We start from the raw sequence: 22,653 nt of genomic DNA, 5'->3' as shown, positions 1-22,653 counted from the left end.
CACCATGAGGCTGGGACCCCTGTGCCCATTCCTGCTTTGACCCTAACTAGATGCTTGGGCTCCTAAAGATTAAGTGAAACCATTTGTGCCATCTGCCCTTCCACAGAGCAGTCAGGCTTCCCAGAACTTGAGACCTAAAAACACATCTCGCTCAGCTTTGCATAAATCAGTAGATGTCAATACTGTTCACATGCTGTATAATGAATCCCAAGAGGAAAGTCCTCCTTTTATACATTTTGTGGGAAAATTTCTTGTCTTTAGATCTGTCTAAGGACACAGGATCCAATCCTGCAAGCCTGAAGTACAGCATCTGCCCTAATGTTGTCCTATTCACAAAACGCTATCACATCAGACTTGCAAGTTTAACAATTAAGGTACAAAGCGCATAGAAATAGGAAATGTTTCCCCAGATAATATTCTGCTCTGTACCTACTTGTAGATAAGTAGTTTTTCTGAGCTTTTCTTTGGTAATTTACCTGGGCTGAAAAGTGAAATCTGATTTCCTACTCCTCTCCCTTTCCCCATCCCCAAACTATTATTGAGTACTTGCATCTCTGCATTAATGTTGCCTAACACCATAAAAAAGGGGGGGGGGGGGGGGGGCATGAGAGGCTGCCATGTTGGAGGCTCTATGAGCCTCTAAAACCCAACTCCTGTCCCAGAGAAAATGCTTCTTACACAAATAAAAGATCAAAATTCAGATAGGACCTTTTCCCTTAAAGGCATTTAGGGCATTTTACAGGCATTTAGCCTGTATTTTTAGCAACTTAGATGTGTGCTAGGCACCCACCTAGATGCTACACAGTACTACAGTGATGCAGTAACGCAGCTGATACACCTTGCCTCTCACCGGGTCTCATTAGTTATAGTACCAAATTAATCCAGGTTCAAAGACTCGGTGTCAGTGTTCTCTCATCTCTTACAAGCTCTGACTGTAGACACAGCAAGTTCACCTCAACTGGAAAACACCATGCAGACTTCACATTGCACACAGTGTTCTAAGAACATCATGGCAAAACTGGAATCTGAATACTGAATTTCCAAATCTGAGTGGAAATCCTGAACAGCTGAACACCTTATTTTCTGCTATTTCAAAAGCTGCAGGTGAAGAAGGGGAAGATGCTACGACATGGAGGCTTCACAAAACAGGAAAAGATCACTTGCAACATATATGAAATAGATCATGGAAGACTGCAGGACAGAGGGTTTCACCACTCTGCGTGTAACACACCTTGCTCTTCAAAGGTTTTGCAGCCAGACCACACATAGATGCAGATAACCGGAAAACAGAAATGCCATTCTGCAGGTGTCTTTTGGAGAGGCACAGTCAAATAGAGAAGTGTAAAATATGGAGCTCACATTTCTATTGGACATATAAAACCAAATTCTTGGTTTCCAAGCCAGGGTAAAGAAGAGCATGTGTGCACATGAATCATAAAAAAGTGAAAACTTAAGCAGCAACACCAGATTTAGGAAACAGCTTTGTTTACTTTATTGTCAGTAACCCACCAGCCTGAGAGGTGGTGCAAGCGTTTCTGTAAGGCACACACTCACAAGTGGTAACAGAAGTTAAATACAAAGGAAACTGCTCTCAAAAGTTTAAACAACTGTAACCAATATATTGTCTTTCTACTCCCCTACCATCGGGTAGGTCTTCATTCTTTCCAAATTTTTTTTCAAGCTCAAAAAAAAAAAATCGGAACTTTTAGTCTGTGCAAACAAAACAGTATTCTGGGAATATTTTAGAGAATGAAATTAATTTCTCTAAATAATTATATAATTAATTTCATAATTAATTAAATTACTACTTTAAAAAGCTCTAAGAAACCAAATTTTCTCAGTTTATCAGCACTACCTATGTAGGTAGATTTAGTATACGCTTGCAGAATCAAAGTCATGAAAACCTGACAAAATCCTCCAGAAGATGTAAATGAGGCTGTCATGCAAGTATTTTCATGAACAATGATGTCATTCTAAGCACTTCTTATCTGCACAGTCTTGCTGATTCTTGCTTGAAAAGAGATTTAATGAAGAAAACACTGGCTTGCTTTCCAGCTAACAGTGTAATAATAGAGTGCACCTTCCTGTTTGCAACGTTTTTCCATAAAGCTTCAGGTGCATTCTCCGTGTCCATTTTACCCCAGTCTAAGTATCACTTGCAACCCAAATAAGCAGTGGAGGAAAGAAGACATGTTCCAAGACATGTTCTGAAAAAAAAAATAAAAAAAATAAAAAGCAAGTGCCACTGTGCTTCTCCGCTAAGCAACGGCATACAGAGTAACGTCCAAAAAGGCCTCAAACTTTCACTTCAGCACCTGTATGCACTAACAGACTGTGTCCATGTCTGCAAATGAAAAAACTGCTTCAATTCGTTTTAATTCAATTACAGAAGCGTAAGCTAGACTTCAGCTAATCTTCAGGACTAGAGAACACTGGTCATTTTCAGAAAAGTATTAGGTTTTAGGACTTTTCCCTCATTGATGAGATTTGGATCATCACCAAAAATTACCTCTCCTCCTGGAGATGCTACCACTACTGTCATGCTTAATCATATCTATGACATGAACTCCAACCACAATAAAAACATTTCTGTATTTTAAACTGCCAAGGCAACTGCTAAAGACACACTGTCCACTATAAATTACCTATAATTCCTTCGAATGTTTTAAAACAACCTAAATTTCATCTATTTGTACCTCATGGTGGTGTTATTTTTGCATCTTCTCCTTTAAATAAGTTTTACCACTGTGGAAGCATTCTGTTTTTGTTTCACAGGGAAAATGAGAAACTTCTCTAGAGAAACACAAACTTAGGTACATAAAAAGCATTAGCAAAAGCACAATTTACATATGCTTTAAAAAAAAAAAAAAAAGTAAATGTTTCTTCCTCTTATCTTCCCACTGCAAGATTTTACTTTCTCAGCTGATACAGGAGAGTGACTGAAGTGACTACTCGGCACAGCAAGCTCCACACAATTTATGTTGGAAATCTTCCCTGCTGCTGGGAGGTTGGAGAACAATTCCAACTTTTGGTTCAAACAGACACTCCAGAGAACAACATAAACATGGCCACTCATGACAAGTGTTGCTTCAACATCTCCCTCACACACACAAGCCCAAAGCTAGACTGGAACCTGCCAATCAAGCTTGTGATATAAGTGGACTCCTGGAAATGCCATCACTTCCTTAATTATCTTTTCTTGGGAAAGTAACTATAGACAAAGCAGTGATTTATAAATACTCGAAGCCATGTCAGCCACTCCAAGCTTTCAGGAGGGAAGGGGAGAACAAGAATGTGAATCACAGCTTATGATCTAAATCAAAACATGTGCATCTGCCTGAAAGAACGTGTGTGCGCATGTGCACAGTGTGCTTATACACGACTAGTAGAGAGGGAGGAAGAAAGCAAAGACTTGTAAGTCTTCTAGTAAAGACCATGGCAGCTGCCCAGCTCTCTTTACAATCCTGCAAGAGCAAATCAGTATCTGTGGGCACACGCAGCAGAGGAAAACAAATGTTAGTAAATGTTAGACTCCAACTTTCAGCTTCCAACAGGTCATTTTAATAAGTCAGCAAAACCGAGCAATTCAAGCAATCAGAAAAGTCATTCTAACATTTTTTTCTTTTGAACCCTTTAGCCTCTTGTGGTGGGCCTTGGCATTGCTTCACTCACAGTTCCAAGCAGCTCTGTGAAGCTAAGAATAAGTCTGGTTTTCTGCGTGCAGTAAACATTCCCATTTTTAAAAACAGAAAATACCAAGGGTTTGCTCAGTGCTTTCCAAATCATGAGAAGTCACTGTTGCCTCTTTAAGAGTAGACAGGCTTCAAACAATACTTCTGCAGGACACCAGGCTCTGCACAAACAAGCTCTTCCAGCTGACATGTGACTTCCTCTGGCACTTCTGGTGGGCAGAACTGGGAACGATTGCCAAATTCAATGACCAGCAATTCCTGAGCTGACTGAAAACAACCCACAAAGACTGCAGTCCAGAGCAAACAACATGAAAAACCCACAGAATCACAGAATCGTCTAGGTTGGAAGAGACCTCCAAGATCACCGAGTCCAACCTCTGACCTAACACTAACAAGTCCTTCACTAAACCATATCACTAAGCTCAACATCTAAACATCTTTTAAAGACCTCCAGGGATGGTGCCTCAACCACTTCCCTGGGCAGCCCATTCCAATGCCTAACAACCCTTTCGGTAAAGAAGTACTTCCTAACATCCAACCTAAAACTCCCCTGTCGCAACTTTCGCCCATTCCCCCTCATCCTGTCACCAGGCACGTGGGAGAGTAGACCAACCCCCACCTCTCTACAGCCTCCTTTAATGTACCTATAGAGAGCGATAAGGTCGCCCCTGAGCCTCCTCTTCTCCAGGCTGAACAAGCCCAGCTCCCTCAGCCGCTCCTCGGAAGACTTGTTCTCCAGACCCCTCACCAGCTTCGTTGCCCTTCTCTGGACTCTCTCAAGCACCTCCATGTCCTTCTTGTAGCGAGGGGCCCAAAACTGAACACAGTACTCGAGGTGCGGCCTCACCAGAGCCGAGTACAGGGGGACAATCACCTCCCTAGACCTGCTGGCCACACTGCTTCTTATACAGGCCAGGATGCTGTTGGCCTTCTTGGCCACCTGAGCACACTGCTGGCTCATATTCAGCTGCCTATCAACCAATACTCCCAGGTCCTTCTCTGCCAGGCAGCTTTCCAACCACTCATCTCCCAGCCTGTAGCTCTGCTTGGGGTTGTTGTGCCCCAGGTGCAGGACCCGGCACTTGGCCTTGTTGAACTTCACACAGTTGGCCTCAGCCCATCGGTCCAGCCTATCCAGATCCTCCTGCAGAGCCTTCCTACCCTCGAGCAGATTGACACACGCACCTAACTTGGTGTCATCTGCAAACTTACTGAGGGTGCACTCGATCCCCTCATCCAGATCATCGATAAAGATATTGAAGAGGACTGGCCCCAGTACTGAGCCCTGGGGGACGCCACTAGTGACTGGCCTCCAACTGGATTTGACTCCATTCACCACAACTCTTTGGGCCCGGCCATCCAGCCAGTTTTTAACTCAACAAAGCGTACGCCAGTCCAAGCCAAGAGCAGCCAGTTTCTTGAGGAGAATGTTGTGGGAAACGGTGTCAAAAGCCTTACTGAAGTCAAGGTAGACCACATCCACAGCCTTTCCCTCATCCACTAAGCGTGTCACTTTGTCATAGAAGGAGATCAGGTTCGTCAAGCAGGACCTGCCTTTCAAAAACCCATGCTGACTGGGCCTGATCACCTGGTTGCCCTGTAAGTGCCGCGTGATGACACTCAAGATAATCTGCTCCATGAGCTTCCCTGGCACTGAGGTCAAAACTGGATTTTATGCAAGACTGGATTTTATCCAAGCACAGATGCTTCAAACTGCTAACGAAGAGGAAAGACAGGAAGAGAGTTGTGAGAGATCCTTAAATGAAGGCTGAGGTGGCTTTTTTGTTTTGTTTTGTTTTTTAAGAGACATGGCAATGCAGTGTCCATCAGTTAAGGCAATTAAGATACCAGTTTCACTAATCTATTAGTTGCATGGGAGTTGCAGCTTTCAGTAGGCATGGCACCCCCCTGAGAAAGGCACTGAAAAATTACAACTTGTGGGGAGCATACTGCAGTATTTTTAGGCTTTATGAGCTCTATCTTGGGCTTTACTTCTCAGTCAGCCAGCCCAGTTCCATGCTCACTGCCCTGCCCAAAACCTGCCTGGACCCCCTAACAGCACATTCCTGGCTCCTGCAACGTGCTGCTCTCCTCGTAACTCTCACCCCCTTTCTGGACAGCAGTATTGCCAGCTGCACCACTGCTCTCAAGCCATCTCACTATAGGTACTTCATGCCAAGCCTGGTTCAAAAACCCTGCATATACCAAACTCCAGCACATTCTTGGACTGCCACCTGCAAGTCTGCTGTCATAGCTAGCTATCCATTACCACGGCCAAGCAAAGGTCTTCAGAAAGTGGAGAGGCAAACTCAGCAAAATACCCTTGCAATGTTGAGATCCAGTCTGTACTTTGGCAGAGGCACAGTGCTTCATTTTTCTTTGAAAGTGTCTTCTAGAAAAGCAACTATTTTTTCTTCAAAACAAAGGTCTTTGGTCTACCAGAACTACCAAATGTGCTCAAGTGCAGCAGCACTGGCTTCCCACTGTCCCACAGCTGATGAGCAGAGGGCAGATGCAACAAGTTCTGGCAATGCAGTATCATACTAAAACAAGAGGCTTAGCAATGCATAGGATAATAGTCCACTTATTTTAATTTGGGAGAGGAAAGAATAATCAGATTAGCAAGTGGAGGTTGCCAGAAGGTTTTTAAGGCCATGCTGCAGGGTGCTTCAAAAATTCAAACCAAACTAGCCCATCTTTCTGGCCAATTTGAAAGCATCTGGTCAAGCTGACATCAAGAGCTCAGCACTAAAAAGCAAGAGTGGAAGAAGCAGCTGATCTTATTTTTACTGTATCTGAAATTATGAAGTCTTAGAGAACACTCCAAAGTGGACATTTGATTGCCACTTAATTGAAACCTATTTTTTAAAAAAGCACTTTTAGAAGAAGAAATAAACAAAGTGGAATAAAACAAATGACTAGGTAACAAAAACTTCACTAAATACAGCCGTCAAATAACAAACCTTGAATTCCCTTGCTGCCTGCTGTTGACAAGAACTCATGGCCTTGGTGCAACAGGTCTGTGTGTTTAAACTGCACTCAGAAAGTGATCCCTTTATCAAAGCTCTATCTCAAGGCTGTTCTCAGATCTCTGGATGCCTAAGCATGAAACAAATATTTTCCTTGATACAGCCACAGTATGGCTGCTGTGGTGTAATTTGAGTAATTTAAGGCATCTAGTTCTGAAAATTGTAAATAAAAATAGAAATCTAGAACCCAAAGGACAGAAAGAGTCACAAGGTAATCACAAGATATTAATTATGCAGAGAGAATAAAGAAAGTTAACAGGTACAACCAAGAGGAAGTGTGAAAAAGGGAGCAAGGTAACTGTCTCAACATTTGAAGTTAGGAGAATTAGCATGGAAATTGAAGTGCCCAAATAATGCCTGCAATGCTATTTCTCCAGAAACTTCTACTCTGGGAACACTTCCATTGTGCAGGCAATGGAATTCCACCTGGTTACGTATGTGCGTGCACCTTTCTGCAAGGTCGTCATCCCACAGAGAAGATGAAGAAATGAACTAATAATACCTACTGGGAAAGTAACAAAATGCCAAAGGCACACTTATTCTGACTCCACATGCATTATACAAAGTAAGTGTTGATGTAAGCCACTTGCTAGCATATCTGAAAGTATTTAAGACAGTTTAAAGCTTGGACACACAACTGTTAGGTAATTTCAGGTTCATACATTAGCACTTGTCCATAAAGTATGTAATAACTAGCATATGCAAATGTACAACTCAAAGCTAAAACTGATTTCTTAACAGTATGTTAAGAATAATTTTTGAAACAAGCTTCTGAAAATAGTTAAAACTAACACACTGGGAAATATAGCAAACGTAGAAAAAAATAGGCAAAATGAACCAGGATTTTACACTCATTGTCCAGACCTTCAGAGTCCTAAAATACAAAAACATTTTGACAGAGAAGAACTATCCTGAATTCAGGATGCATAGCAAAGGTCCGGATGTAGAAATATGTTATCAGGGGACTGTTTCAGTGTCTTTTCCTGTCCCAGTTTTACAACTCACAAGCTTGTCAGAAAATACTTAAATATCGGATTTAAATGATTTTGCCCATCATTTTATGGCTATAAGCAGGTCAGCTCAGGAATCTGAGGTTACTTCCCTAGTAAGTACCTGGCTATATAATTCGCCTGCTCTCTAGAAACTAACACACATTTTCATACCAAGTTTTCTCTCAAAGGAAGATAATCATGTTTTTTTTTTTTCCATGTAACACTGATTTAACAGCGAGAAGTCTGTGCAATTATTACAGCCTCAGCAGTGTTGCTCAAAATTATAAAAATAAAGATGAGTCCTTGCTTTTCCTGCCTTCATTTCACATAACACATGTTAAACATCTGTATCAGGCATAACATCTTAAAACTATTGAGGATGAGGATGTCAACGAAAACAATAGTGAATCCATTGCCAGGAATTCTGATTCCGTGTAGTCACATGTATTCAGTCCTAAGTATTCACATGAGATTAATTTTATATTCCTTTGCCCCCCCCTTTAACTATTTCAATTGTGGCTGCATGCCTGAAGCAGCTCAGGGAAACTCAAATGACATGTATCATAAAAGAATTCTTCATTATTTTAAGACTTGATAATATACCTAGTTAAGGAGTGACTTTCATCTCAAAATATTTTTTTTTTTTTTTTTTAAGTTTTTCTATACACGTTTTTCTGGTGCAAATCACTAGAAATACAATTGTCTTCACAAACAACAATTCTTTCTCAGAACGAGCCGTTTCACGAGAAAGTAGTTTTTTCTAAAATCTGGGAAACTCAAGCAGTAAGGACACCCAAAGCCAAAGAGAAAGTCCCTGTAAATGTTCAGTAGTTCCTGGCTTTCAGCTAAGACCCAGATCAGTGCAGAACTGCACACATGCACTCACTTCCCCAGGAATATTTGATCAAACAAAACAAACAAAAAAGCTTGCATTCTTCATGCCAAGCTTAATAAAACCACTTGTGCCTATTACATGCACCCGTATTCTATTTCCTATGATAAAGCATGGCCAATATGAATTGCAATAAAAGACAGTTCTAAGAAATACTTCAAAAAGACTGGAATTTTGGGGGTCTTTCTTGAAGAAAATGTCTTGACAGTCTCAACAAACAAGATGTCATCCCAACAAAGATTAACAAAGTAAAATACAAATAAATGATTAAAACATTTCATGTGACCTTATATTTATGAGATTTCAGCCTTAACCTGAAAGTGATACATTACTGATTTAGTTTTTGCAAGGAAGTCAGAATACATTTCCAGTTTGGCTAAATTTTCCGTTTCCAGGGAAGAAAAAAGTACCCAAACCTTACTAAATTGTTACAAAAAAGTCTACAAGCATTACAGGAGGAACACATGCCTCTGCCATGACCTCCCTCAGCGTTAGCCACCCCTCCTATGTTTGAATTTGCAAATGCTTGTCTGTATATAGTACAGAAGTGCCAAGTATTAAATTAATGCATACATGTATGTTGCATATTCAAGAGAACTGGGATAACTGCATAAATATGTTTAATGCATGAGTCCTCTAACGAATTTGCTATGGGAAGTTTACACTCCTCTGAGCAAGTAAAGAATGTTTAATTCAGCAGCATCTACACAGGGTAGGTTAAAAACAAAAGAAAACCCAAACTCCTCTTCTGCCCCAAAGCAAGCCCTTGCTTAAGAGATTTTCAGACCTCGCATTCTATGTTATTAGAACTTCAACCAGCCTCTGAATTTATGAATTATTTTAAGCAGTTTCAATGTTGCAGATTCTAGCAAGATTTGTACTGTCAAACAAAAACACTATTTTTATGCTGGAGTGCATTGGCTATACTGTATGACATATCTCCACCTTTGCTATCAGCTTTGCAGGCAACAGGAAATACCTCAGCTGGTAAATCAAACTAATTTAACTTGAGGTGATGGGTACCTTCTACTTTAAGACAAAAGGACATTTGGAGTTGATTTGTACAATACTGGAAAGAGATAACATTTGCTCTGCTTTGTTTTCTGACTGATCCTATAAGTAAAAACTGATCTTTCCAAGTTGTTTGTTCTCTCTTGCTCTACACTGTTGCCAGCAAACCTTGCTCTAGCTTCCTGTTCATTTTCAGAGCAGGCATCTCCAAGGACTGTAACTGGAAAACTGCTGGGAGAAGGAAGCTAAGGGCTACAAATTGTGAAATACATTCTATGCCCTACACTTTAGTACACCACAGAAGTATGCAGAAAAGACAGTTGGGGCAAACTGCTTTCATAATGTAAGCATGTTAGATGAGGCACAAGCAGCATCTTTCTCCTAGACAGCAACTATTTTTATTCAAAGCCAAATATTTAAATCTTCTATCATTCTGTCAAGACAATTAGACAGCACTGGCACAGTCTGCAACCTCGTGCACGCGTGACTCTAGCTCACATTGTGCATGCATAACTGCAGTCAAACTACACTGTTACGCAAGTAGTGCTAAGAACATCAAAACAGGGCGAAATTTAGTTTTATGCAAATTTAAGCCCTGCATTTGATTCATTCTGGCTCCGTGGGAGGTACAAACTCCAGCTGTAGCCGGTTTCCCCCCAAGCTCAGGCACCCTTTGGTAACTAAGAAGTTACAAACTGATGCTACATCGTGTCCCTACAGGGAGGGCACTCTTCTGCCCATTTTTAACAGAACTTGTGATTACTTTGTGAGACCTACCCGTCAGACCAAATTTGTCTAAGACTTGCCAATGGATTTAAAAGTTCTTGGGTGATGAGAGAGTCTCTGACAAATACATCGCAGAACTACACAAGGCTTTTAGTTTCCATAGGAAACTATATTGAAAAAAAAAAGTTCTAACTACAATGGGTTTTACATGCCCAAAGATGTATATATATAACTATACTGTATATGTATATAACTATACCTGCCTTTTTTTTTCACTGACAATCTTGTGCCTTGCAAACTCCAAGACAACAACAAAATCTCTGTTACTCATTCTCAGCCCCACAAAAAATAAGTGTAATTTTTCAGTTCAACTGTCATGGAATGAATAGAAGTAAATCTGATGTTTTTGATTAAGGGCAACCAATGAGATGCCTACTTAAAAAATAAATAAGATTTTCATCATACACTAGACATTTTAGTCAGTGTAAATAGTGAAAATGTATACAACAGCTGAAGTTCCATGGATGTATACAACAAACCCCACACGGCTATCAAAGTTAGTGAAAGCTTTGATTATGGCCAAGAGTATCTGCCTGAATTTAACACACTATAAAAGATTCCACTTAAAAGTTCTTCCAGCAAAAATTTAGCTCTTTTTCTAAGCTTCCATCTGCTGGATCATCATCTTTTTCTCTCATTACTAACTCTACTAATTTTGTACATAGACGTTGCTCTCACAGGAAGCAGTGCTCAGGATTTGTATGTATAATACTGTAAGAACACGAACTAAGAAACTCAGCTGTCATGGCATGCAATGTTTTCTTTTCACTTCGGCACTGTTTTGATGTGTTTTGAGAGTAAACAACAGTACTGCACAAGTTAACATCAAATATTTTCTTCTCATGCTGCTGCTTCCAGAGCAGCTGAAGTTCTTGACAGCCCCTCCAAGTGCAACGTACATAAATAAGTAACTGGACTGTACTTAAGAACTACCATAGTCAGCAACACTTGATTTCTGTTCAGCATTTCCCCCTCAGTGAAGCATTAAGGATGTATTACAGGGCTAAAAAAATCTGAACTTAAATATTTGTTTATAGTGGTCGTGGCAGGGATCCAAAGGTATTCATGTTAATTTACAACACATTTAGGTAAATGATCTAGCTTTGAAGACAGCCAATTCTGTAAAGGCCTCTTGTAGATCCAAATCTGTTTCTTATTTCCTTTGCCCACCCCACCAACTTTTTAAACCATACTTCGTGGTTGTGAAAGGTGATGGAGAGAATGACTGGGTATGGAAGTGGTTTAGTCTTATGACACGCAAAGCAAATGTGGACAGTATCCATACAAATTGTGCAGGCTTCTTTGCAGTCTTGCTGTTCACAACTCAAAAATAACTTTATTCAGCAAATAAACATGGAACAATCTCATTTTTAGACACACATAGCCAGGGATCTGTAAGAAAAGCAACTACCCCTTTACCTCTCTTTCATGGTGGCCAAGACCTTCCTCAGGATTTCTGAGATTGAGGACGTGCACCTCTTGCGGCAGGCCTGTTGTGCCTCGGCTTGCACAGCCAGATAAGACAGTAAAACTCTCCAGTAAGGCATGGACTGGGTGCGAATTATTAACGGGTGATAAGACGCACTCGCTCCTAGGCACAGGACCTGCAGAAGATTATACAGATGTGCATCATTTAGAGAAAGAAAGCAATACATATGTTACATCTCTCAAATAATAAAGTCCCTTTTGGTCACAGAACAAACAGGAACACAAACAAGCTTTATGTTCATTTTCCACATTACAAAAAAAAATATTTTAATTGTCCTTTTAAGTTCTTCTGTATATGCTAAATTGTTAATTCATTTCTCTCTTTGAAAGTCTAAATTTAAAGTACATACTCCAAAATGGAAGGTAGTCTTGTCTTTACCAGAGAGAAAATGAAGGATTAAAAAAGAAAAGAAGCCCAAAAATACCCAAAGGAGAGAAACAACAGTGAGGGTGGTAGGAGGAATTGTTTAGTCTTAGATGTAAATTATTTGTTTATGTCAAACATTGGTATCCCCAAACACTGAAAATTGCAACCACATATATAAAACAATGAAACATTAATCTGTAGTATAGAGTAATCACATCAGGAAGGATTTGGGCAAGTTGGATTTGTTGCTTTTGAAGCAGTGCTGATTTATAGTGAACATCGTTCAAATAAATTGGACAAAACAGTAGACATTTATCACATGATAAAATGGAATGTTTGTTTACTGAGTCTATTTTGTGCCTGACAGCAATTATCTACACTGATAACAGATATCTAGTCCAAAACAGAGTGTACACCCTTTCAAATAATCACCACAGCATGATGTAGTGCCATACTTTTATGTAGTATGTGAGACAGTGTGATGTGATATAGCTAGCTAGCACAAAAGCTGAAACATACGGAGCAGTTTACATTTGAACTATATCTCAGGAAACTAAAGCAAGACAAATGTTTATGAAAAGCAGCCCTGCTTTTCCAAAATGGCTCAAACCCACCCCTGACAGTAACAGATACGGTATGTTTTTGATTCAGAAGGTCACAAGAGAATGTCAATTGACTTAACCCCTAATTTGCACAAAAGTCAGTCAGATAAGAATTAGATGAACTGGTCAGTTCAAATGCTGTGACATATAAAGGAGGACCATAAAGCTGATTTCTGATTTCTCTGGCTAGCATACATCTGCAACTAAAGTAAAATGGTTTTGTTTGTTTGTTTCTAAATAAAAGTTCATAGTTAAAGAAAAATCCTCAAATGATCAAATAGCACAGCTCTTGCTGGTTTTGTGAAGTCTACATCCAGCTATCGTAGCACTAGAGATCATTTGACCTGGGTGTACATGTATGTTTAATTATATTAAGATTGACCTACACTTTGCTGGTTACAAATACAGTTCATTCAAGATACAGTTAGCAACTGGCCACTTAAGGTCAGAGAGCCCATCTTAAAACAGAATTTATGTAGAAAAAGCAAAGCCACTGAGAACAGTGATTTCCGCAGTGCCTTGGGTCATGCATGCCTTGTCCTGCAAAAGGAGACGTTCCTGAAACCCACCGGTGCATACTACATATCCTGCCAGCTCCTACAGAACAGGAGTGTTTGTCAAAGGCAGTGCTCCAGGCATAGGTTGCACATGCCTGTGCTTGGGGTGCAGAAGATAAATTTCGTCCTCTGTACAAGGAGTAGCACTGACCAGCAGCTTCGGGGACTGCAGACTTTGTTTTAGTTGTTGTTTCTTTTTTTATCCTCTTCTTAAAAGCACATATATAAGATGAGAGCAGCCTAAGCAATGAATGTTGCCCTTTGTAACGCTTGATGAAACTATAGAATTAATAACAATAATTATCACCAGTAGAAAGGGCTCATTTTCCTGATTTGCAAATGCAGATCAGAGAACCTGCAGATCAATGAGCCCAACCACTGGTGTGCACGTCCTGTAGCAGAACGAGCTATTATACAATCAGCACAAAAAACATTTCTAAACATGTGCATGAATTGGGCTAGGGAATTGTTTTCTCTTGCAGACCAGAGCGGAGATGACATTTGTTAAGATGCCTTTCATACAGGATCAAAAAGTAAGGGAAATTGAACATTAAAACATTTACACACACATGTGAGTGAAAAAAAAAAAAAAAAGAATACCAGGGTTTGGGGAGAGGAATGTACAGGGCAAGATAGCAGCCTCTATGTAAAGGACAGTTAGAAAGATAAGACAGTCTGGCACAGGAATAAAAAACTGTAAGACTTGGAACAAGATAGAAATGGAGCTGCTGACAAAGAATGTACACTTTTCTTAGCAAAGGTTGAAGAGAAAAAGCTAGTACCTCCCTTTTGGCAGATGGATTCCCTCCTGACTACCTGTTTCCATGCAGTTCACCTACCAATCCTTCCCTCCAGTGTTCAGCTGGTCTTTACTTGTACAAGTCTGCCACACTAGTGGAGACTGTGCGGATTTCTCCTCACTGCCTGCATGGACGCATGTACATCAAGACGGCAGTGAGCAGGAGGTACAGGTGTGAACTGACACAGCAACAGGCTTTCTGTAGCGACCTTCCTGCCCGGCACCTGAAGCTCACGTTCGGAAAGCCCTCTCTGCAAGGCAGACTGCTCTATTAGTGAAATGGAAACATTCACAGAGGGAGTAGAAGTTCACATCCTGGATAACCACGTGCAGCTGAGCTTATCTACACAATGAAGGGCAGGCGGAGGCATGCCCACGCTGCCTGAGCTCCGTCCAAGCTGGAGGAGGGCCAGACCTCCTGCAGAAGCTGTGTAACCACGCTGGCAGGGCGCCCGAGCGGCGGTACCAGCCCTGACAAGGCTCACTGCCGTAGGGCCCCGATGGCACCAGTGCAGCTCCACAACTTGTGCATGCAAGCTGGCTCCCAGCTGGCCAGCCTGGGGCACACCGCAGCATGTGACCAACCGTGCAGGTACGACAGCATTTCAAACTACCCATCACCACCACAGCCTGCCTCCAGCCCCCACATTAGCTCCTACCCTCGCGTGTTCTCCCTTCCACTCTGCCTCCTGAGCAACTACGCTCCAGATGTTGCCACTATGTACGTGCTTCAATGCTTTCTTTTGATTCCTTGAGATTTCTGTCAGCTCTGTGCACCACTTCCTTCAAATTGGAGTTGTTCTGAGCCGCGCAGTATAAGAAATCAACGTTTTTGGGCGGGAGACAGGAAGAAGGGGAGTTTTTTCTTCTGGCAGAGTTGTTTTCAGTCCAGACTCATTAGTGACCAAGAAAAAGTCCTTGAAATTTGAACCAGAGATCAGAATAACTACTGGAGGCTAGCTCCACTGTATTCAAACCACATCTGCTGTCAGATTACCCACATACAAAGATTTATGGTGGGGTAAGTACCAAAGAGGCTTACACTAGATGTTGCATTTCTGCAAAGTTTTGCAAAGGTGTTTGTGTAGTTATGTCCCAGTTCCACATTACGCTTCCTAAGAACTCAAGACTCATGAACGTTGTCTCATTAGCTTAGTGATATGGTTTAGTGGAGGACTTGTTAGTGTTAGGTCAGAGGTTGGACGAGGTGATCTTGGAGGTCTCTTCCACCCTAGATGATTCTGTGATTAAATGTGCTGGCAGTACCAAACAGTCATCATCTTCACATGCTGAAATTTGCATATTTGCTCAACCATCAGCCTGGGCAGTAGTGCCATGCTAAGCGTAATGTTTGCATGCCTGGAGCTAGTGCCAAGTGAAGGGAATCTGTATCACCAAGTCCACTGATGCTGGTCCGTACATGACGTAAGCCAGTTCCTTCTGCCACCTTCTCTCTATTTCTGCTTTATTTTAGTCTATTCTTACATGACACACACATCAGCACTGCCTGAGCTATTCACTCACTACTTGTTAACGTTTCTTTCCAGCGCTACCTACTACACCTACAGGACCTTTCCAGACAGCAGGGTGCCAATCCCAGGTACTCTCACTCCAGCAAGGTCTCCTTTCTCCAAATTAACTGCTCTCGCTCTTTTTGGCTCCTCTCAGACTCCTCCTGCTCACCTTCCTTCCCTCCCTGACACCTTCCTGTGACTGGAGAACTAGTTACTTCCTCTAGATAGTTGGAATCCTAGAGAGTGTGTATTTACAACTCTAAACAAAAGAAGAAAAAAAAAAACAGCCAGAAAGCCCTTTCTGTGACACTACTAATCTGATTGTTTATCACCTCCACTCTGCCTGCTTGTGTTTGAAAGCCAAGATGAAACCACAGCCTCATCCTCCCTGGGCTTCACCATCCTGCTGCTTCGCCATACACAAGCACCGAGATCAGCCTCTGCCAGCTGCTCACTGCAAGCCCACATCCTGTTCTTGCCAACTTCACCTGCACTGGTGACACTAACATTATGCCAAAACTCAAAATGATTGCTGCTTAAGAGCCAGTTTGTTCAGCTGATTCATCAAGATCACCCCTTCAGCTGCAGACACATACAGATACTCTCTTGCACCTCATCCCTACAGCTCACAGATTTGTAACCTCCAGTGTGTACATCCTAGTGTGGCTACAAGCCTTTGGAATTCAGTTCTTCCTCTACTGAGGATATAAATGCGTTCACACAGACATTATTTGGCTTTTGTTTAAATATCACTGCTTTGGACTAGATATTCATTCAATCCTGTTAGCAAATCCCGGCTCTTACTGCAATTAAAGATTAATTCTTTAACATCTGCAAAGCCTTTTGAAGAAGGTAAGCAGGTTAGGTAGTTTTATAAGAACCACTTAGTGCAAACGTGTTTTCTGATGGCAAATGTTTAGTGAATTTAGAATTTTAACTAACTGATCAGCATCGAATTATTTTTCCACTCCCAATTACTATGAATATTTAAAAGAAAATCTTCACATAGATCCAACTTTGTTTGATATGAACATCTGGAAGGTATTCAATACAATTTCAACATTCTTGTTTCCCATATCATCCATGCTACTAATGAGTAGCATGTGTTCTAACAAAGTAGCAGAAAAGGGAGTGAATACAATGGTGGAGTATACCGCAAGTAGCAGCCGAAGACCAGCTCAGAACTATGATGGATTTTATTCAGATAGTAAAGGCTAATATACTTTGTTATATTTCCATAGAGATTTCTAGTGTTGTCAGCTGAAAAGCGTGACCAGCTCCTGCAAATTGCACGAATCTGTGCTGTGGGTTCCACAGCACGTTAGCATGGTTTCCACACACCATGCAGGAAGATTCAAGCCACACCAACGGGATGTAACACTCCTTAGAAGGACAGATTTATCCTAATTGATTTTTAAATGAGGGAATGACACATACACAGTCATTATACATAAAGACAAAAATTCCAAATCCAGACTTGAGAAACACTAGGGATTTTCTGTGTTGTCAGGTACAAAGCAATATAAACTACAGCAGATCCTGCTAGAATTCATCATTTTGAACACTGTAGAGCAAGTCTTAGAGGAGGATAGCTATCAGAGCAGAGATTTCAGTATGCCCAAATGGCAGACTCACAAAAGTTGTTTTCGAGAAGGTTAATTTAAGGGCATTTTTTATATAAACTAGTGACAGTGAAAACTGGAACAAGGAAAGAAGCAGGATCCTCAAAGCTAGTTTTGAATAGCAAAAAAGGTTCTGAAAAGCAAGAGGAGAAAAAGTCACTTTCTCTTGAACTGAAGAGCTTAAGATTCATTGCAGAGCACCTAAGCAGACTTAGGTAATAACTTTGTCTTAAAACCTTCACCACTCATTTCTAAAAAATACAATTGCATGGGTGAAGAGCCACTATTCTACGTGGAATAATTTTTAACACCTACACAACCTTCTCATAAAGGATTTCTCACTGATGGAATAATTTATACCAAAAATGCTATAAACAAGGATTGAGGCAAACAAGAATTTACAAGTGAGAAGTTATGCCTGTCACTCAAAGAGAAAATATAAGACATTCTTACTTATCTTGTGTGGGTGGTTCTTTAACAACTACTGAATTCCTGCTCGTGTGCTCCTTCACAGAAGACTACCTGGGATGCCACATTCCTAGTGTTTCAAGGGCTATAGAGAACAATGGACTTCTTCCTCCAACTTTAACACCATAAGCAATTTTTACTACATATGACCATGAAAAAGCAGCTTCACACTCCTAAGCAAGCAGGACTTCAGTAAGGCATCCCTGCTCAGGATCAGTCATTCTGGCATTCAGTCTTAAGTCTTGAGGGATGGAAAAGGGAAGATGAGATGGTAGGAGACATCACAGCTACTTTGCGATGAGAGCAGCATGAAGGAAACTGCAGTGTTTCTTATCATGGAAGTAAAGAAGCATTTCCACCACCATCTAGGATCTGGACTGTCCAAGACTATTCCCGATTTTCCTCCTTGAATAACATGATCGCAGTAAGATACATGGGAGAGAAGCAAGATACTGAAAGGGCGATGCGTACACTGTACATTCCCACTGGCAGTAAGAAAATGAAAAGACTACTGTCCAAAGTGTTTTATATTTTATTTGTATAAATCCAGTGCTGATTTATTTTTGTCTTATGGACTATTTGGCTCTAGAGGGGAACAGAGAGCTATGGTTTTCTCATTCTATACAGCTTGTGGCAGCAGCTTTAACTCTGACAAAACCTAGCACATGTACTCAAATAGAAAAGCACCACCTACTCAAGAAGTGGTTTATTTCTCACGGGTGTCTAGAGCCCTCAGATTTAATCATTAGCCTTAGGAGGATCTCCTAGGTATCTTTGGGTATCATCAATACACAGCAGAAGACATCCAATTTCAGGACAAATCAGTCTAGGAAGCTACAGTCTGGGGATTTTGGTTACATACAAAATTACACCCAGGTAGATTAAAGAAAACTCACAAGCAGTTAAGCAGGAGGAAAGAGAAACAGGAAGGAGGTGATGAGGAACATGTAGAAGGAAATAAGGAGTGTAAACATAATCTTAATCTCCCATACACAACCCCAAATCTTCTCTTGAGAGTCCAAGATTACTGCGTTTCCATACCACTACAGGTTAAGGACTGAGGAACCACTAGAAAAATCCCATCGTTCACCCAAAAACGTTTCAGCAAAATTAGGACCATATATAGAATTTCAAAAACAATTCACTACTGGCAAGTTTAAGAATTGCAGCACTGATACCAATAAGAGTCCCACCTCGATAAGTGATATCTCTCTGATGATCTGTAGAATTACTGGTCATAGAGGTGGCACTGTTTCCCCTGTCTCATTTGCTAAATACCCTAATAAGGCCTAATAAGGCCAGCTGCCCAAAGAGTAAAAGTGAAAGGAACTGACATAAAAACTACACGAAGAGTTACTGTTTTCAGCATAGTGAGTGAAGGTGGAACAACAGCAAGAGGGTGATAATGCAACTTGGAAAAAAAAAACACAAAGTGTAATATTAAGTTAGCAAATGTGCTCAAATATTTTAGATAACTAGGAATACAGGTTTATGTAGCTTGTAAATTTTAGCAGTATGTATTACTAAATTTATTAGGCAAGATGTATCTTTGCTTCCATTCATAATGCGTACCAATACCCACATTAATCTTGCATTCCCAAAGCAGAGGGGAACTCCAGTAAAGCTTCATTTATAAGACAAGGCTGTTATTTTTCTGTTTACTTAATACCAGAAAAAAATTACACTACCATTCCCTTAGTATGTCCCAACACTTACTTATATACGTATTTTAATAATGCTGCTGGGGATTAGGTCTCATAAGACTTTCTTCATGCAACTATAGACTGTTTTAAAATTAACAGGTATCTTCCTTCTTTAAGGCAACTCACATATACCACAAATTCTCTAGAAAAAGTATTTTAAAACTTCATAATCCCCACCTGATGAGAGCTTGATCAGTCACTGCATCATAAACACTGGCTGGTATCAAGGAATTTAGAGCAAGTTCTAAATTAACAGAAGGAAGAACAGACAACTTGTGAATTTCAACATAGGCAAAAACTGAAGTGAGTTAATGTTCACTGAATGTCCTTGAATGCATTTGAAGGCTTCAGCAGAAAGGGACAAAAAGAGAAAAAAAGCCCACGAAGGAAAAAAGTACACACAGAAAATCAGACAGGGGAATATGAAAAAACAAGATTGAGGCATTGTACTGAAAACAAAAAGCCAGTATAGCTGTTCTATACAAGGCTAGGTAAGTTCCCCTTCACACCCTTAGTTGTCAGGGAGTTCTTTTACTGCCGCATCTGGCTTCTTGTCAGGAAAAAAAAAAAAAAGTGTATTTTTGATGGTGGTACTACTTTTGACTGAATTACCGTAGGGGTAAATGGGAGAGGTTTAAAATTACAGGGGAAAGATTCACGGACAAATTGTGGCAATTTTGGAAAGAAAAAAAAAAAAAGAAAACAAAAACAACAAATGGGTTAGTAGGGGGTCTCAAAAACCTCATATTCCACATGTATTTATTTAAAATCAGTAAGCTATAAAACTTAAACTGAGAAGACAAAAAATATATCCCCAAGAAATATTCAATACATATGGCAACATTTGGTTGTAGATGAAGTTAAAAAGTACAAGCAATATTAAAAACATGTGCTCATACAAAAACACATCAGAGGTTTCCCATTCCAATGCTCAAAGCCCACTAATCTTCAGTAACTCCATTTCATGACACCACCCTTGTTCTTTCCCTCTTTCTCCAAGGGGAGAAAAAATGATATTCTGCAACTATGCAATAGCCTACATGCTTCAACACAATGCTCACTTCTAATGTAAAAGCTGCACACAACCAGAGCCTTGCTCTAGTGCTCTCAATCCACAATTATCATCCCAGAATTAATTCCCATTCCACTATCATCAACTGTGTTACAGATACATTCCACATACGGACCCAACTACTCTGCCATTTCAATATATCAACATATTAGATTACACTATCTGCAAAGCATCTTGATCTTTTATTTTCCTGCAGTCTTTCTAGACATTTCTGTTATGCATAGCAAAATCTATCTAGCGTCTTCTGCCTTCCCATTTTGAGTTATTCATATCCATAAATGACACCCCCCCCCCACCTTCTTTGCATTGCAGTTTTATTTGGAACAAACTCCTGCAGCTGCTTTTCCTTTTAACAATCTTTTATGCCTCCCTGGAGGATGCATTGCAAAATCTCCGTTCCCACTGCTCCTAGTCCCTGGTAAAAGCATGAGGCTCATGTGCTCTGTTGCAGCTGAGGTGACTGAACCTCACGTGTCACCTGCATGGATCTCACATTTTTCTCTTGAGGGGAAAAAAAAAAAATCAAATTGTATCTTGAAAGCAGAAATGCTTTCTTTCACTTTCTTAAGAAAAAAAAAAAAAAGCATCTACCAAGATTTTGTCCTTATCTAGGACAATTTAAATTGGAAAACCTAACCATCAAATAAAACTCGACTTCTGTAGCAACATACTGCTACTTAAGAAAGTAGAATTATACCCAATCTACCAATTTTAAGAAGAATGTAGATAGCAGCCAAATTCATTCATGATAAAACTCACTGCAAATCCTCTGCAAGCAAGACAGGGTTAGTCAATGTCAATGTGTCAGTATCTTGTTCAACACATGGAACTCCAGGTGCCTTGTGTAGACACCTATTAAGCTAATTAAACAGAAAATGCAGAGACTGAAAAATCTGTTTAGTTTAACATCTGCTGAGCACAATTTTAAGACATTCCGATACATGAGGCATAATCTTAGAAAACAAACATCTGTACCTAGAAAACAAAGATGTCTTTCAAAGCAGATGTACTGCAACATACAAAGTATTGCTCTATCAAAGAGCTGCATTTTATGTGACCTCTGCTGCACCTCTTTCTGACCAAAAGCACTGTCAGAGCCCTAACTTCTTTTGAGATTTGCCACAAAATTCTGCTTACAGAAACTCTTCTCTAGTATTTTTCCATTTTTAAGGCATGCACACTCATGCATTCATGCTTTCCCTCTCTTTCATCCCTTCTCCCAAGTATTTGGAAAACACTCTACTAACATAAGAGCATCTTTTTAGTCTGTATAAACAGAACAGCATGAATGTGTTGACTTTCATTTAAATAAACCCTGAAAGTACATCTTCTGTTTTCCATGCCAAAGAATTGAAGACAAAGTAGTCCATCGCTGTTTCAGATAGGGTTGCTGAGTTTTTCATGTTATCCTGAAGTAGTAGAAAACAGACAAATTTCCAGCAATTGGTCTAAAATACAAATGTAGGCGATTCTCCTGCATAAACGGTAGGTCCTGTGAAGCACCTATCCTTTTCCCAACAGTAGCCAACATTAATCAGGGCTTCCCTCCAGACATGTCTGCATTTCATAAAACTCTGAATTCCATCTCAAAACTTTTATCAAGACTGTAAAAGATACTGAACCTAAAATGCAAGTAATCATTATGCCTCAACAGGCTGAACGGAAGAGCCAAATGTAGCATTCAGTTTTATCCCTGTTAATTGATCAAGCTGTCTCCAGAACCATGATGGTACAAAGAGGAAGAAATGAACAAACACAACCATTTCTAACATTCCTTGTTCATTTGTCCGAACAACATTTAAGCCTTTTGTTGTAAAAGTCTCTTTCCCCAGAGATAGCCCATAAATTGTCTCAGATTTATCCCTCTTTACTGTAGAAAGGATAGGAAGTTGCATGGAAACAATGAATGGAAGTGCACTTTTTATCAGGCAACGACAGGAAGCATTTGGCTTGGTTTACATTAGAGCTCCGTATTGGAGCCAAAAGGAAAGAAAAATAAAAACTAAATGCCTACTTAGAGCACAAACAGGTTTCAAAACCATTATATTTTTTAATTAAT

At 40.3% G+C, this 22,653-nt stretch overlaps 1 protein-coding gene across 5 annotated transcripts in view; it reads right to left on the bottom strand.

Annotated features, from left to right (window-relative positions):
• Positions 1–22,653, bottom strand: part of TGFBR3 (transforming growth factor beta receptor 3) — a 124,664-nt gene that overhangs the window by 60,755 nt on the left and 41,256 nt on the right. For all 5 annotated transcript variants that reach the window (XM_080602866.1, XM_080602863.1, XM_080602867.1 and 2 more), the window contains one exon: positions 11,822–12,006. In XM_080602866.1, coding sequence (XP_080458992.1) covers positions 11,822–12,006 — 185 coding nt within the window. The remainder of the gene's footprint in view (positions 1–11,821; positions 12,007–22,653) is intronic.

This window comes from Anser brachyrhynchus, assembly GCF_964034855.1.
Source record: "Anser brachyrhynchus genome assembly, chromosome: 8".
In the NCBI taxonomy this organism is placed as follows: Eukaryota; Metazoa; Chordata; class Aves; order Anseriformes; family Anatidae; genus Anser; species Anser brachyrhynchus.
Note: the sequence above shows the minus strand (reverse complement) of the source record. Positions and strands in the feature narration are given on the sequence as shown.